The 16,330-nt window shown below is 35.6% G+C and overlaps 2 protein-coding genes and 2 non-coding genes across 5 annotated transcripts; 2 read left to right on the top strand and 2 right to left on the bottom strand.

The window, feature by feature from the left end:
* The first annotated feature begins 1,842 nt into the window (after positions 1 to 1,842).
* LOC106171673 (dual specificity protein phosphatase 19-like) lies at positions 1,843 to 11,216 on the top strand. 2 transcript variants are annotated; one of them, XM_013552115.2, is made up of 4 exons: positions 1,843 to 1,958; positions 3,285 to 3,441; positions 3,987 to 4,058; positions 8,818 to 11,216. In XM_013552115.2, exons 2-4 carry the CDS (start codon positions 3,300 to 3,302, stop codon positions 9,219 to 9,221), a joined length of 618 nt encoding a protein of 205 aa, XP_013407569.2. In that variant the 5' UTR covers positions 1,843 to 1,958; positions 3,285 to 3,299; the 3' UTR covers positions 9,222 to 11,216. The 2 variants fall into 2 exon arrangements, with proteins under 2 accessions (XP_013407569.2, XP_013407570.2); XM_013552116.3 differs by lacking the exon at positions 1,843 to 1,958 and adding an exon at positions 2,936 to 3,012.
* A 1,384-nt stretch (positions 11,217 to 12,600) lies between these two features.
* Positions 12,601 to 14,729, top strand: LOC106171657 (glyoxalase domain-containing protein 5-like). Its single transcript, XM_013552095.2, has 3 exons — positions 12,601 to 12,720; positions 13,976 to 14,134; positions 14,601 to 14,729. The coding sequence occupies exons 1-3, from the start codon at positions 12,601 to 12,603 to the stop codon at positions 14,727 to 14,729; spliced, it is 408 nt and encodes a 135-aa protein (XP_013407549.2).
* Trnai-uau (transfer RNA isoleucine (anticodon UAU)) lies at positions 13,167 to 13,273 on the bottom strand. Its single transcript has 2 exons — positions 13,236 to 13,273; positions 13,167 to 13,202 (listed from the first exon to the last, which is right to left on the bottom strand). It is a non-coding gene; the product is annotated as a tRNA-Ile (tRNA).
* Trnac-gca (transfer RNA cysteine (anticodon GCA)) lies at positions 13,663 to 13,734 on the bottom strand. Its single transcript has one exon. It is a non-coding gene; the product is annotated as a tRNA-Cys (tRNA).
* Positions 14,730 to 16,330: the final 1,601 nt, after the last annotated feature.

The raw sequence follows: 16,330 nt of genomic DNA, 5'->3' as shown, positions 1-16,330 counted from the left end.
GGACCAGTGGAAAAATTAATTTGGCTTTAAAATATCTTATGTAGTAATATGTCATGTAAATATTTTGTCTTAATTAAAATGAGCTGGGAACTTTAGAGGTGAATTTAAAGCAATAATAACTCTTCGTTTTGGCCAAAAAATGAATTTTCCTGGAGTAAACATCAATTTTCCCATACTTATCAATGGTTAATGAATCCATTTTTACATTCAAAGTTAGTCCCTGGTTTTTTTCTAAAAAGTTTGGTTTTTTGTTAAAATCTCTTAAGAGATTTTAACATCTGGAGTATAGACATCAATGGAGGTCACGTGGTCTAAAGACAAGTTCAGATATCAGAATAATAGCTATAACTGCTGTTTTTGTGGTAAAACAGAATATATTATATTTCTATGAGTTATTCACAAGGTTTTTATTGTGAAATATAGATCTCATATGAAGAGTTATTATCCCTTTAATGTTTGACTTTTAATAAAAAGAACTAAATGCTATAAACAACAGGAATATGTAAGATCAAACATAGTTATTTTTCCAAAATCTATAAAATCTCATGAAGGTTGCTCTACACTCAGTAACTATAATAGCCTCCTTGCAACAATAGCCATAATCAGCGTTATTAGTATTTCCACTCCAATAAATAATATTAAATTTACCTGAAAAAGGTGGTGTAAGAAAGACACCAAAATATTTAAATCAACTGGGTTTCAAATAACTCAACCTTTTTAATCCAACATTTTTATATAAATGTAAAACAAATTTGTTAACTTAACTCACTGAATTCACTGTACTGAGGTCATAACCTGACAACAATTTTCAAAACAATATTGCTATAACATCATTATTGACTGCAAAAATTCCAGTTAATCTATTTAAACAAGAGCCATAATTTGCTCACAATGATCCTTTATCTATTTAAAGAGGACCACAATATTGACTTCAAAACTTGACAACTGTTGACATTGAACATAAAACTGTTATGCTTTGTTTGTACTGTTACCACAGTGGGGAAGGAATGTTTACTGCACTGCCAAGATAATATACTGTAAGCAATTATAAAATCAGAGCAGAAATGACCATTTGCATCTTTCTTCAACACATATAATGCAAAAACAAGTCTCCAAATGCATCTGTAACTTTCACTGGGATGCTGCTTTGATTAATATTGCTAGTCGTAATAAAGTGCAACCTGACATTAAACTTTCATTATGCAGCATGCTAAACGTTGTATCTTTATACCACACTCTTGGTCGTAAAGTTCGAGATAAGAATTCACTATTAAAGACATAAATGACTCCAAAATACTTTAATTTTGTGACCTACCATGAGACGATAAAATTGACTATTAATATGACTAGAGTTGCGTAATATTCACTTATAAAGTGCCATAAACCAAATCAATGACTTTTCTGAAACTTTTGTATACCTTAGTTACCGTATGGTATCTTATAAGATATTCACCATTTGACCTTTCCACTCATTTCCCAACTGGAGTACACTCTACTCTACTTGCTGAAATATTTGTTAAGTGATTGTGGCAATCTAAGATAACGAAAAAAGGATATAAATGGGCGAACCCTCACTGCAACTCTCACGTTTTCCGCCATATTTGACTTAAAGTTGTGGTGGCTGTTCCATCATTTAAATGGAGTGCTGAATCTAATGAAGAATTCAGTTTAAAGTCTTCACGCAGTTTTTAGTTTTTAATTTCTAGTTGATTGAAATAAAAAGAACTCACTGATAAAAGAAAACCTTGCTTTAAAATGGGATCTGATAAATTTAGTTATAGGTTCCACATTTGCTTTCCAAGGAGTTTAATGTAGTAATCTTAGTGGGAGGGAAATCAACCATTGGAACGATGCTTTTTAATTAAAATTAGGTCAGCATCCGGGGTACCGAGAAAATGGCTGCGCCCTTGTAGAGCAATGGGTTTAAGGAAATGCATTTTAAAGGCCGGTAGATACAGGTAAAAAAACGCAATTAAAATTGTTCCATATATGTAACTGATTGCTTAAGGTTAATAAGATACGTTTTAAGTAAGCAGTGTATTAAGAGTCATTCTCAAATGGAGGTATTTGAACAAGGGTTGCAAGGTCGTCTGTCACCAATCTCGTCTCTTCGTTGCCCTTTCCCAAGTTTCCTGTCCCTGTCACAACGGGGGCGTCTCGATAGTCCGAAGGTTCATTGGTCTGAAGGTTCATTGGTCTGAAGGTTCATTGGTCCGAAAACTGGTAACATTTTCATCGATTTTTTAATCAAGGGTTCATTGGTCCGAAGGTTCTATAGTGAATATTCGGACCAATGAACCTTCGGAACCCTCGGACTATTGCTACACAGCAATAGAGCCAAATATATTTTAGGATACAGGCAGGGTTTATGATTATTGAAAAAACCGAAAGTGAGTATTTTCCTGCATCACATTTTCACTTATGATTCTATCATTATGATCAGTAAAAACAAAAATCACCTCGAAATTGTTATCGGCTTTAAAATTGAGGGCGTCTCGTTAGTCTGAAGGTTTATATATTGGTCCGAAGGTTCATTCGTCTGAAAAACTGTAACAGTTTCTTCAGTTTTTTAATTGAGGGTTTGTTGGTCTGAAGGTTCTGTAATAAACATTCGGAGCAATGAACCCTCGAAATATTGAACTTTCAGATTATTGCTACGGCCCTTTTTAATTACTGTATATTTCAGGGATGAGATTTTTCCGACAATCAGCTGATTTCCAACTTTTTGGAAGCCCAAAATGCTCATCCCTGATATTTCCCATTGCTAAGCATAAGCACCTTAAAGCAGATTAACAGCTTTCTATTTTTGCCTACCAGAAAGCAATTAAATTTAGTAAAGTATTAATTTTATATATATATATAGACTGGAAGTTTCAGGTGATCTTGAATGCAATTCAAGATATTTACATTTATCTTTGCCTTTGTTTGGTGATAGGACTTCACCCTTATTTTGCCAAAACAACCAAAACTGCAATTTGAACACAAAATGGAAGTGTTAATTATTAAGAGTCTGTGAGTTGCACATACTTCTTAATTCCTCTTTTTACTTACCCTGGTTGCTTCTTTGTAAAATGTGACTGACTTCCATATAATATGTATGAGTAGGCTAAAATAGAATTGGCATTGAAGTGTCGTAACACAAAAAAATATGGGCAAAAATCAAACTAGGTTTGTTCCACAAATTGACCATCAGAATGAAAACTGAATGAAATCGAAATTAGCATAATAAAATAAATAAACAAATAAATTGAAGTGATTATTATGATTGATATTAATTCTTGAAGGACTGTCCTTCTAACATGAGCCTACTGAGTGACATCGAGGGGTTTTCCAAGTCAAAGTTGAAACCAGTGCCGACAAAAGTGACCACTGTAGATGGACGACTCCTTCAAGAAGACAAGGACAGCCATGGGAGAACAGTGGTCACAGTACTAGACAAAGGTTAGAGGTCAAGTCTAAGGTCAAAATTCAAGTTGAAGATATTCCTAATTTAAAGAAAAAGAAATTTATATTAAGGCTTTGAATGTTATGATTAGCATTTTGGAAAAAATGTAGAAATCTAACCAACTGGGTGTTTTGGTTCTTATTTTTTCTATTTTTATTTTTATTTTTTTAGAATTCATATTGACTGTATCAGCCATTTGTACTCTAAGGGGTCATTCCCATTGAAACTATTATTCTACCAAGATCAATCCAACTCTGCGGGGATTCTCACAGAATTCAATCAGGTTAACAAATAAACAAGCGTCCTCTTGTTGCCATTGTACTTATAATTAGTTTTACTCAGTGCCAGTGCCTTGTTAGTCTGTTAATCTGATTGTATTCAGCGAGAGTCCCTGCAGCTTAGGATCAATCTATGTAGAACCAAAGTTTAATTGGGAATGAGCCCTTAGACTGTAGATTAGATTATAATTATTTTTCTGGATTTCTGACAAACAGATGTGGATGTTGATCCTTTCTTGAACTTCTTTTATTGCACTTTGCAGGGAAACTAGGTTTTGTTGGAGACACAAAGAGAGACTTGCAGGTTGCAGAAATCCTCCCAGGTGTTGTGATGGGTACGTTTGCAGGTTTTATGTGGTACAGATTGTATAAAACATTTCACAAGACTAAAATGGCACTTGTTTTCTGGGTCATGTTTGTTTGGGTTTAAGAGATACCTGTCTTTGATGTTGATGAAGATGTAGGCTGGATTTAAGTCATGTTTCAGCCACATTTAAATATTTTGTTACAGTAGACTTATTAGGCTGGACTGTCTTATTCTGAAAGTTTGATTCTTGTGTTATTAAGTCAGCTTTCCCTTACATAAATTGATTTCAATATTAGACTCATAGATTTGCTGCCTTCAGCTGCCTTGTTCGTCATTGTTGTTATGTGTAATTTTTCTCTGTCAGCATTGCAGACCTTTCATGTTATTCAAATCTTTAGCAAAGCACCACTATTTTGGGTGTCAATTACATACATAATTGAAATTTGGTAGTGACGATACTTTCAATTATTTTACTATATTGCATCAAAATTGAAAAATACATGTTTTGTGCCCTTCCTCTATTAAATTGTTTGTCAGTCATTTTAAGACTGTTTAAATGTCACTGTTTCATCCGTTTTGACATTTGTATGGTTGAAGAGAATGCATACATACAAATAATAAGTATCTCATTTATTGTACCACCAGCGTTAGCGCTGGCGGTACACATGGTTTTGGTCCCGTCCGGATCGTTCCGCCGGCTCCGCCAGCTCCGCCGGCTCCGCCGGCTCCGCCGGACGGCTACCGTTACCGCTTCTCCTCCTAGACGGTAAGGGCCCCCGTACCCATCTCATGGATTTAGGTCACCTATAATCTCAACTCGTTCCACGTAAAATTTGGGCTTTGTCGGTATTGGGGTCTGGGTGTGGCACTCATTACAATGCACCCTTGTCTAAAAATGGCAAAATTAAATGCTAATTATCTACCCTACGGAAGGAGTTATGGGAAAAATTTCTATAGACGGCTTTCCAAAAGTCATATGTGTAGATTTCAAATATACCCTTGGATTTGACCTTTGACCTTTACTTCAAGGTCAAATGGGCCAAAATTTTCAAAAAAATAAAATTTTTTACGAAAAAATTTTTTTTTGCCCTGTTATTCGGACACTACACAGACTTAACCAATAATATTATTGGAAAGTGTTACCCTTCAGGTCATCTTTCATCTCCATGAATTTGGAGTCAATCGGTGCATTTTCACGGGAGTAGCGGCCATAAGATACCGAAACTGAAAACTGTCTCTAATTCGGGAACCGTTAATGCTAGAGACCCATTCTTTTTTGCATTTTGTAGAGCATGTAAAGCCCAACACTGGAGGTGGTCTCGGTTTTTTTGTATTCCATACGGTTTTCGAGTTACGCTGTATCAAAAAGTACATATTGGTGGTAAAAGCAAAATGTGCAGTACGGTAATGGATAATAAATTTTGAACTCTGGAAAAATAAAATATAAGGCTTGGCAAAGCAGACAACTTGTGTTCAAAAATGACATTATTTCATCAAATTTGAACTTCTGAAACTTCAGAGCACCTCCTATTTCAAGAATTTTGACCAATATAACATTTTTTTTTATTTTAATTAATTTTTTCTGTACGAAATTTAAGGCACATTATGGTAACTCCAAAATTATAACATTTAGTCCCTTATATCTCCAAAACTGGCAGAGATAGGTCCATAGTTACTATTGAAGTTGAATAGGAAGTCATATACTGGCTATCTTTCTGTGACCTTGAAATTGACCTTTGACCTACTTTTCACCATGAACTGAACTTTGCAAATTTTGCTTCCCTTTTATCTCCAAAACTGGCTGAGATAGGTCCGTAGTTACTATTGAACTTGAATAGAAAGTCATATACTGGCAATCTAAATGTGACCTTGAAATTGACCTTTGACCTACTTTTCACCATGAATTGAACTTTGCAAATTTTGCTTTCCTTTTATCTCCAAAACTGGCAGAGATAGGTCCGTAGTTACTATTGAACTTGAATAGGAAGTCATATACTGGCAATCTATATGTGACCTTAAAATTGACCTTTGACCTACTTTTCACCATGAACTGAACTTTGCAAATTTTGCTTCCCTTTTATCTCCAAAACTGGCAGAGATAGGTCCATAGTTACTATTGAACTTGAATAGGAAGTCATATACTGGCAATCTATATGTGACCTTAAAGTTGACCTTTGACCTACTTTTCACCATGAACTGAACTTTGCAAATTTTGCTTCCCTTTTATCTCCAAAACTGGCAGAGATAGGTCCATAGTTACTATTGAACTTGAATAGGAAGTCATATACTGGCAATCTAAATGTGATCTTAAAATTGACCTTTGACCTACTTTTCACCATGAACTGAACTTTGCAAATTTTGCTTTCCTTTTATCTCCAAAACTGGCAGAGATAGGTCCGTAGTTACTATTGAACTTGAATAGAAAGTCATATACTGGCAATCTACATGTGACCTTGAAATTTACCTTTGACCTTTCACCATGAACTGAACTTTGCAAATTTTGCTTTTCTTTTATCTCCAAAACTGGCTGAGATAGGTCCGTAGTTACTATTGAACTTGAATAGAAAGTCATATACTGGCAATCTAAATGTGACCTTGAAATTGACCTTTGACCTACTTTTCACTATGAATTGAACTTTGCAAATTTTGCTTTCCTTTTATCTCCAAAACTGGCAGAGATAGGTCCGTAGTTACTATTGAACTTGAATAGGAAGTCATATACTGGCAATCTAAATGTGACCTTAAAATTGACCTTTGACCTACTTTTCACCATAAACTGAACTTTGCAAATTTTGCTTTCCTTTTATCTCCAAAACTGGCAGAGATAGGTCCGTAGTTACTATTGAACTTGAATAGGAAGTCATATACTGACAATCTATATGTGACCTTAAAATTGACCTTTGACCTACTTTTCACCATGAACTGAATTTTGCAAATTTTGCTTTTCTTTTATCTCCAAAACTGGCAGAGATAGGTCCGTAGTTACTATTGAACTTGAATAGAAAGTCATATACTGGCAATCTAAATGTGACCTTAAAATTGACCTTTAACCTACTTTTCACCATAAACTGAACTTTGCAAATTTTGCTTCCCTTTTATCTCCAAAACTGGCAGAGATAGGTCCATAGTTACTATTGAACTTGAATAGGAAGTCATATACTGGCAATCTACATGTGACCTTAAAATTGACCTTTGACCTACTTTACACCATGAACTGAATTTTGCAAATTTTGCTTTTCTTTTATCTCCAAAACTGGCTGAGATAGGTCCGTAGTTACTATTGAACTTGAATAGAAAGTCATATACTGGCAATCTAAATGTGACCTTGAAATTGACCTTTGACCTACTTTTCACCATGAATTGAACTTTGCAAATTTTGCTTTCCTTTTATCTCCAAAACTGGCAGAGATAGGTCCGTAGTTACTATTGAACTTGAATAGGAAGTCATATACTGGCAATCTATATGTGACCTTAAAATTGACCTTTGACCTACTTTTCACCATGAATTGAACTTTGCAAATTTTGCTTTCCTTTTATCTCCAAAACTGGCAGAGATAGGTCCGTAGTTACTATTGAACTTGAATAGGAAGTCATATACTGGCAATCTATATGTGACCTTAAAATTGACCTTTGACCTACTTTTCACCATGAACTGAACTTTGCAAATTTTGCTTTCCTTTTATCTCCAAAACTGGCAGAGATAGGTCCGTAGTTACTATTGAACTTGAATAGGAAGTCATATACTGGCAATCTATATGTGACCTTAAAATTGACCTTTGACCTACTTTTCACCATGAACTGAACTTTGCAAATTTTGCTTCCTTTTTATCTCCAAAACTGGCAGAGATAGGTCCATAGTTACTATTGAACTTGAATAGGAAGTCATATACTGGCAATCTAAATGTGACCTTAAAATTGACCTTTGACCTACTTTACACCATGAACTGAATTTTGCAAATTTTGCTTTTCTTTTATCTCCAAAACTGGCTGAGATAGGTCCGTAGTTACTATTGAACTTGAATAGAAAGTCATATACTGGCAATCTAAATGTGACCTTAAAATTGACCTTTAACCTACTTTTCACCATAAACTGAACTTTGCAAATTTTGCTTCCCTTTTATCTCCAAAACTGGCAGAGATAGGTCCATAGTTACTATTGAACTTGAATAGGAAGTCATATACTGGCAATCTAAATGTGACCTTAAAATTGACCTTTGACCTACTTTTCACCATGAACTGAACTTTGCAAATTTTGCTTTCCTTTTGTCTCCAAAACTGGCAGAGATAGGTCCATAGTTACTCTTGAACTTGAATAGGAAGTCATATACTGGCAATTTACTGTGACCTTGAAATTGACCCTTGACCTATCTTACGAAGAACTTAAATTTGATTGTACCATATATATTTTTTGCAAAAGTTTAAAAATTCTTGTTGATTGCATTTTTACAGCTTGTCAAGCACAAAACTGGTGGCTGTGTCCCTTATTTTGTGTATGTGGGGGTCTATACGAATGCGCTTGCTCCAGCTGGTGGTACAATATTCGGAGGCGGTATCGCCTCTCTGATCCTCTAGTTTTAAATTGTCCACAGTCTGAAACTGCTTCTACATCCTTATGTGATCCTGGTGAACCCATGTATTGTTTTCCTCATTCAGATATTGGTTAGGGATAACATAGAGAACTAATTTTATATTTTGTTTCACTTAAGATTTTTTTATAAAGACTGCACAAATTACAAAAAAAAAAAAGAAAAAGAAAAATTGTAGTTGTACTATATTGTTTCTTTCAGGCTCCCAGGATGTGGCCCAAGACCTGGAACTGCTGCTCCAACACAAAGTGACCCACATTTTGAACCTGGCCTACATGGTGGAAAACCAGTTCCCCGATCAATTCCAGTATCTACGTCTCAATATTCTTGATCTCCCAGAGACTGATATCACAGATTTCTTTGATGAGGCATTTTCTTTTATAGACCAAGGGCGTCAAGAGGGCTGTGTTCTTGTTCATTGCAATGCTGGAGTTTCACGCTCAGCAGCCATGGTTATAGGATATCTTATCAAAACAGAAGGGTTGACTTTCGAAGAAGCTTTTGATCATGTTCGTGAACAGCGTGCCTCAATCCGTCCAAATGATGGATTCACAATACAACTGAAGCATTATGAACTCTCCCTTGCAAAGAATTTGGAGAAATAGATACTTTGTGATGATGTTGTTACATATGCTGTTCAGATAGGATTGATGCTATATACAGATATTTCTTTGCCAAAGTAGCTAAACTTCAATTTCATACATACAAAAAAAAAAAAAAAAAAAATTATGAAAAATTTTTACTGGATGATTCTTTCCTAATTGGCATGCTGTAATTGAAATATTTGAAACAAAAAGCATATAAGTGCCACTTATATCAAGATGAGCTATACTAGTAAACTGTCTTATGGACTATCAACCTTTGACTACCAAACTTCATAAGAGTTTTGAGTCCCTTTTTGGCAGCAAAGTGAAAAGTGCACTATCTGTTTAGCAACCCTAGTGGAAACAAGAATAATTACATACAAACTGATGTTAGAGAAGTTGTGGCTAGATGGCAATACTGCTGTGTTCCTTGTGGCAGTGAGTGGTATAACTTCAGTTCCTGTCAAAACAGCCTGCTTGCTAGCGGCTCTTTGTCTACGTGATTGAAAGTTTAAACTTCTGTGTAGGAAAAAAGGGGGTAAATAATCAAGTACATGTGAAATTCAGGGTCATTTTTTTATCTCTATCATGCCTTTCAGTTGAAAATCTGCATTCAATTTGGTATATGTTTTTTGGCATTTTTGTTAAAAGCTTCTTGCTAAATGCACATTTGCCAAGTTTATGCATTGACATGTACTTTATACTTCTTTCATATTGATTCATGTTTATTTTTGTTGTTATTGTACTGTTTAACAATGTGTATACAAACGGATATTTATGTCCCATATTATTAGTTATACAAACTAGACTTTATACAGCCCTTAGTGAACAGTCAAGTTGCTTTGAGCTCTGGTACGTCCCATATGAGGAACTTCTTGTAATTTTTGGATATGAGAATACAGAGGAAAACAAGGAGAGGGATCAAATAAGATACACAGCCATGTTTAGTGCAATTTTCAGTTCTTTTGAAAGTGAGAGCCGGTTCAGCAAATTTATCTCTAATTTATGATCTGATTGTGAAAAAGACATGAAAACATTTACAAGCAAGTTAATATTTCTTTACTGTGCTTTCAATGTTTACAAGTCAGTTTGTTTTTTTTACTGCGCTTTCTACATTATTATTATTGACATCAAGAATAATGTTAATACATCTGCAGATTATAGGTAAAAGTTTTTATATGAATGTCATTTATGAAAGGGTACTCTTTTAATAGTTGTTATTTATTCATTCACATCAGAAGTGATGGGGTTGGGTGGTGGTGGTGGTGGTGGTGTGTGTGTGTGTGGGGGGTTACCCCTCCTATTTTATACAGGCATGCCAGTCATAAGAACAGGAAGCAGACATCCTGGTAAGGTGTATCCCCACCACCAATGCTATTGCTGTTTTTTTTTTCTGAAAGGTTACACATCCCCCTCACGTGCTCTGAATTTTATCTGCATTGCACTCTTTATTATTTAAACTGTTATAATTCAGTTGCAATATAAACACAATTGTATTTTCTTTATCATGTTTTTTGTTGGTTCCTTTAATCTAATTTTTTTTAAAGTGCCGTAAGATTTCCGATTGGAAACTCATTCACTGAGCTGCAAAACCCGGGAAATATCAAAACTGTGCTGGCTTTTGCACAAGTACTGTGCCTTTTGAAGTGCATATTTCTTGCTTTTGTTTGCTTTTAATTAGAAAGCATTTGAGAAGTTCTTAAGAAATAAAGTGAGTCTTAAAACTTAAGTAGCAGCTTGGAGAAGGATCTTCAGTGCATCGAAATATAGCATACATGCAGTAATATCAAGTCATGTCTGTCAATATGTACACCATCGCATTGTACAAGATTATAAACTTATTTAGGCCAGCTGTGCAAAATATGCTCTGACTCAGTGGTTTATTTATTTTATTGTAATTTTATTATAATTGTAATTTTTTTGCATTTTTGATATGACTTCTCTTTTGAGAGACAGTGCTTATATACGGAGACGTTTGGTGTATTTAATGGGGATAATAAACAAAATCTAATAAAATGTCGTTTAGCAGTTGATGGTGTAAATGAAATATTGGCATCAGATTTTAATCCTAAAGGTCTGACACTAAATAAAGTGTTCCTTACATGCCAAGGGTTAATTTTCCACCAGAGTGGAATGAATTTTTTCAAAATATCGTCACGTAATCATTAAAGCATGGAAGTAGTATTGTTCATGGAAGTAGACAGTAATAGTAGAAAAAGAGTGGCTATCTTCTGAGACTTTCGGAAGACGGTCAGTACTTTCAAGTTTACATTGACGGGGATTAATTTTCTGTCGGAAGACGGTCAAAAATGGAGGATGGATCAACAAAGATAAATTCGGAAGACTGTCAGAAAATATCTCTTGACCCGCTCCTGTTCACAACTACAGCACCTTCATGTACTATATACTCTCATGCTTTAAGATAACTTATGGTATTTATTAAAGGAAAATGCTCCTTAGACCATAGGAGTATTCCAGTAATTCATGATAAGACTAGATACCTTTGACATTTTCGCCTAGACTAGACGCACTGTTTGTACATGTATGTTGACAAAATTCATAATTTAGCTTTCTAGATCATATCTGAATTCCAGTCGGGCAAACCTAACTTATTTGTAGTTCACAGAAAGGTATTTGTTGTCCTTCTCCGAACTGATTCCTATGGTGTTGTAACTTCCCTGCCTTAAGGAGCGGTTGTAATTAAATGGACGCTGTTATTTTAACTAAAGAATTCACTCTTTCTACACAAACACACACACACAAAAAAAAGAACCGCATTTGATATGGTGTCAAAGTGTCTTCAATCCCAGCGCTTAATAGAAAGTATATTATTCTTCTATAAAAAAATTAGCAAAATATGATATTCACAATCCTTACAAATCCTTACCAAATAGTTCTTCGCAGTCAGGAGGGGGTGGGGGTTGCATTAACTACCCCCACCCTCCATTTGTCATCCTGCTCATCAGGGTGAAATGACTCTCACATGGGAGCTAGAGGAGAGGCACATGTGTAATTGGAAACGTGCCTTTCACAGAGGAAAGTAGAACAACCTGGGAAAACGCCTTTCTCTCAACTCGTAATCATTTATCGTAGCCCCGGTATAACAAAACCGAGGGTCCGTGTAACAGAAAGTCCGCCCTTCATTTAGTTATAATGGTTAGGGTTAGCCTGACTTAAAATGGGTCAAAATCTAGGGCGAGGTTTACCTGTACAAATGAATGAGAAACGAACTGTCTATCATGGGGGACTCTCTGTAACGTTACACCGGCCCGGTTGTCCATTATCTGGAAGTCGTTTATGGCTCATTAAAACTCTCTTTGTCTCTTTTTCAGATAATTTTGGCAAAAATACACACCTAAGGTCCACGATATCTTCTATCCTAGTAGATACACTGATAAAAATGACTCATTCTGGAATCACCATTAAAAGACTCGACCACCTTGTCCTCACGGTGGCGGACGTTGCCAAAACTGTCCAGTTTTATACCAAGGTGCTGGGGATGGAGGAAGTCACCTTTAAGGTAAGCAGTTAGTACACGTATCTCTACATCGAATGTTGTACTATTATATTATCCATGCTGAGCTGAATTAGTAATTCTGTGTAGTAGCTCTATGTTAAATGTTCTGTTTGTATCTGTATGTTGAAAATTCAACTTGTGAGATTGAATAAACTTGAAACTTGAAGTAATAATAATAATAATAATAACTGTGAAATACAATGTGCCTGCATATTGCGAATTCAATGGTATTCTGTGTGAGGTATTCATAACAAATATAATTTCACTCAAGAATGAAATAATTTTCGCATTCTCAGGGATATGTTGCTCGACCCGTATGCTCTTGGCTTCTGTCATCATTTTACATTTTTATCGCCATGTCGATCTTTGGAAGATTTTTAATCACGTTGTGATGACTTGCAATTTTTTCCAAATCGTGTACTATTGAAAGATTCAAAACACACAGCAAGTGCTCCGGGTGAGGCTCGAACTCACAACCTCCGCATGCCTCAACCCTGTTGCCAGGGCGGAGTACTGTTTATAAGTACGGCGCGCTAACCGATTGTGCCACCGGAGCTGCTGTTTACGCATTCGATCAGTCGAAAATTTCCAAAAACCTTGAGATGATGTTTTATTTGAAAAATAGTAAATTCGTCTTTGGATATATTTGTTTATTACCCATTAAAGTAAGACAGGGATTAAGTGGAGGCTCTTAAAATTTGCGTGCACTTAGATTCGATGTTTTACACCATTTGTAATACTTTAAGTATTATATTACTTGTTAGTCACCTGGGCATCTATGCATTCATGTACATAAATAATAATTTAAAAATGGTACTTTCATCGAGGAGTTTAACAACTTTGAATGTGAAATACGGAAGGTTTGCAGGGTGCAGGGTGACATCCTCAATCACGAAAAGAATACTTTCAATTACGTATATGTTTCACAAAACTTTCAGACATTAAAGGGGGCACCCGGATTTGAACCGGGGACCTCTCGATCTGCAGTCGAATGCTCTATCACTGAGCTATACCCCCTCTTGTAAATTAGAGGTGCGGAATCTAAGCCCCTGGGCCTAAGATAAAATATCGTGAACAAGTGATAACGCGTATCTTGAAACAAAGTGCTATGATTTTACTGCATGGCGTGCAGTATCACCAGCTCGTGAACGGATCCAGGGCCTTAAAAACATATTTAATATGCAGGAAATATAATGTACCTAATTTACATATGTACCCTTTTATTATTTTTGTAAAACTTCTTTTATTTTGTGAGTAGAGTACAAGAAAAGCCCTAAAATTCGGAGAACAGAAGATTAATTTACACGAGGCCGGGAATGAATTTGAGCCGAAAGCGAGCGTCCCTACTCCAGGATCTGCGGACATTTGTCTTATAGCACACAACCACAGCATCGAGGACATTATTAAATACCTGAAGGTACATGTATAATTCTTATAGTCTCATAAAGTTGGATTAGGCTACTGACATGTTATTATCGGTATTCCGCATTAAGGAATTGAACTAAAACGACAGCCAACTCAGTTGTTCATTTTTCTTTGTTTTGTTTATCATCTTTTCGTATTTGACAGAGAATTGTAATGTACGAAAAGACAGGAAAAACTACAGTTGAATATACTGTATGAACCTTTATTTTGAGCAAATGCAAACAGAAATGATGACAACGCTGAAATTAGAAAAAAAAATGAAGTGATAAACAATTATCACAATAAAATGAACACTACAGGTTGTATACAGGCTGCAATAGCGCCATCATCTCTGTCCTTGAAACTATTTCAACACATTTCCTGAAATAAATTATGCTAGCAAATAATTCTCAAGAACTTACAGATTCTCACATCATTTTTCCATTTCTTTTATCCCTTTCTTTCCAATTTCCAACCAGGCCTGTGATGTGGCTATAGAAGAAGGTCCAGTAGAGAGAACCGGAGCCCTGGGAGCCATTCAGTCCGTCTATTTTCGCGACCCCGACAAGAACCTGATAGAAGTTTCTATCTACAGCGGCGGGGAGTAATGGCCCCGAGGGGCATGGACACAATGCTCATCATTAGTGTAATTTACCATGTACTTAAAGCAATAATGTGAAAAAAAGGGCGGATGATGTTATTGATAATTCGGGGGCCAAACAATGCCCATCTTTACTCTGGGAGGATCTCTTGGTGAAAATGTCATCTGAAAAGGTTTGCTACAACCAAACCGCAAATTATTGCCCTATGCAGGGACGAAAAAATTATCATGAAAAACGTAATATACAAAGAAACGACATAGGCTAAAAATGACAAACAGATATACAGTGTAATGATTGACATCTCTAAAGCGAAATTTCAAAATTAATACAACAATTGATGTGGATTTGTCTTCAGTCAACAGCTAATATTGAGATAGGTTTTCCCTCCAATATTTCGATGTCTATCAGGACATCTTCTTCAGGGAATGAGGCTATCCAGGTGAATAGCCTCTACTCAGGAGGTGTACTTGCCCCCCCCCCCCCCCCCCCCCCCCCCCATTGTCTTAGGAAGCCATCCACATCAAGAAGATAGGGGGCAGTCTCAACAGAAATGATGGTGCCATCCTTCCTGACCTCTACCTCCCTTTCCTAAGACAATGGGGGGAGGGGGGGGCAAGTATCTCAATATTAGCTGTTGACTGAAGAAAAATTCACATCATTCTTACAACTTAACACAGCTGATGAAATTCTTCTCTGACTTAATACAACAAATACAAGTCAATTTTTAAATTGTATATGCAAGCAGAGCATACTTATGAAATTAATACAACAATTACAAGTCAATGAACTACATGTATTATAGGTAAAGCCACGCTCGAACTTATCCAAACGATGTCACCTATGTTTATAGGAAATATTATATCCATGGGAAAATATTTTATATCGATACAGCGTACAAGAGTAACTTGGAACTAAAAACTGACAAATATATCTTAGTGAGGCGGTGAGATGATTAAGTTTTAAGGTTATTTGATGGAAAATTGAGGTAAACATTTGAAATTGAGGAAATATTCTTCATGATCGGCATATCATAACGTTTGCTTTGAACAGACAGAACGATGTATTTAATTGCAATAGATTACGTTAACATGAAAGTAGTTTTTTTTGTTTTTGAAAAAAAATCGCATTGCTATCAACTTGCTTTTTTTACTATGATGTAGGACACCCTCATCTTCATGCACGACAACAAAACAACATGGTGTCTTACTTGTAAATTTGTTAAATTATTAACTTATTGTTATCCTGTTGATGATGTTTTATGTCCAAGTTCTGTTTTCTGTATATCCCCTAAAATCAAAATTATAGCAAAGACATCCAGAGTTTTTAATTCAAATTATTTACTTAAGCCTGCAACGGAGACTGTTATTCACACGGCACATTCGCTTTTTCCTTTTTCTTTTTTTCTTTCCTTTATTTATTCTTTTGAACAAAGGGTGTGTATTTTGGAATCGTGGGCCTTAGGACATTAAGCAGTTCAAAGTAAGTAGGTCAATTAACGTGTGTTTGCTTGTTAAAACGCTACCAATGCTAATAAAATTGAACATTTTTTAGGAAAATAGGGCAATTGACACGTTTACTTGGTTAAAAAACTGCCAATGCTAATAAGA

This window comes from Lingula anatina, chromosome 5 (genome assembly GCF_051362555.1).
Source record: "Lingula anatina isolate TDL-2025a chromosome 5, LinAna3.0, whole genome shotgun sequence".
Taxonomy (NCBI): domain Eukaryota; kingdom Metazoa; phylum Brachiopoda; class Lingulata; order Lingulida; family Lingulidae; genus Lingula; species Lingula anatina.
This window is presented reverse-complemented; position numbering and strand designations above follow the sequence as displayed.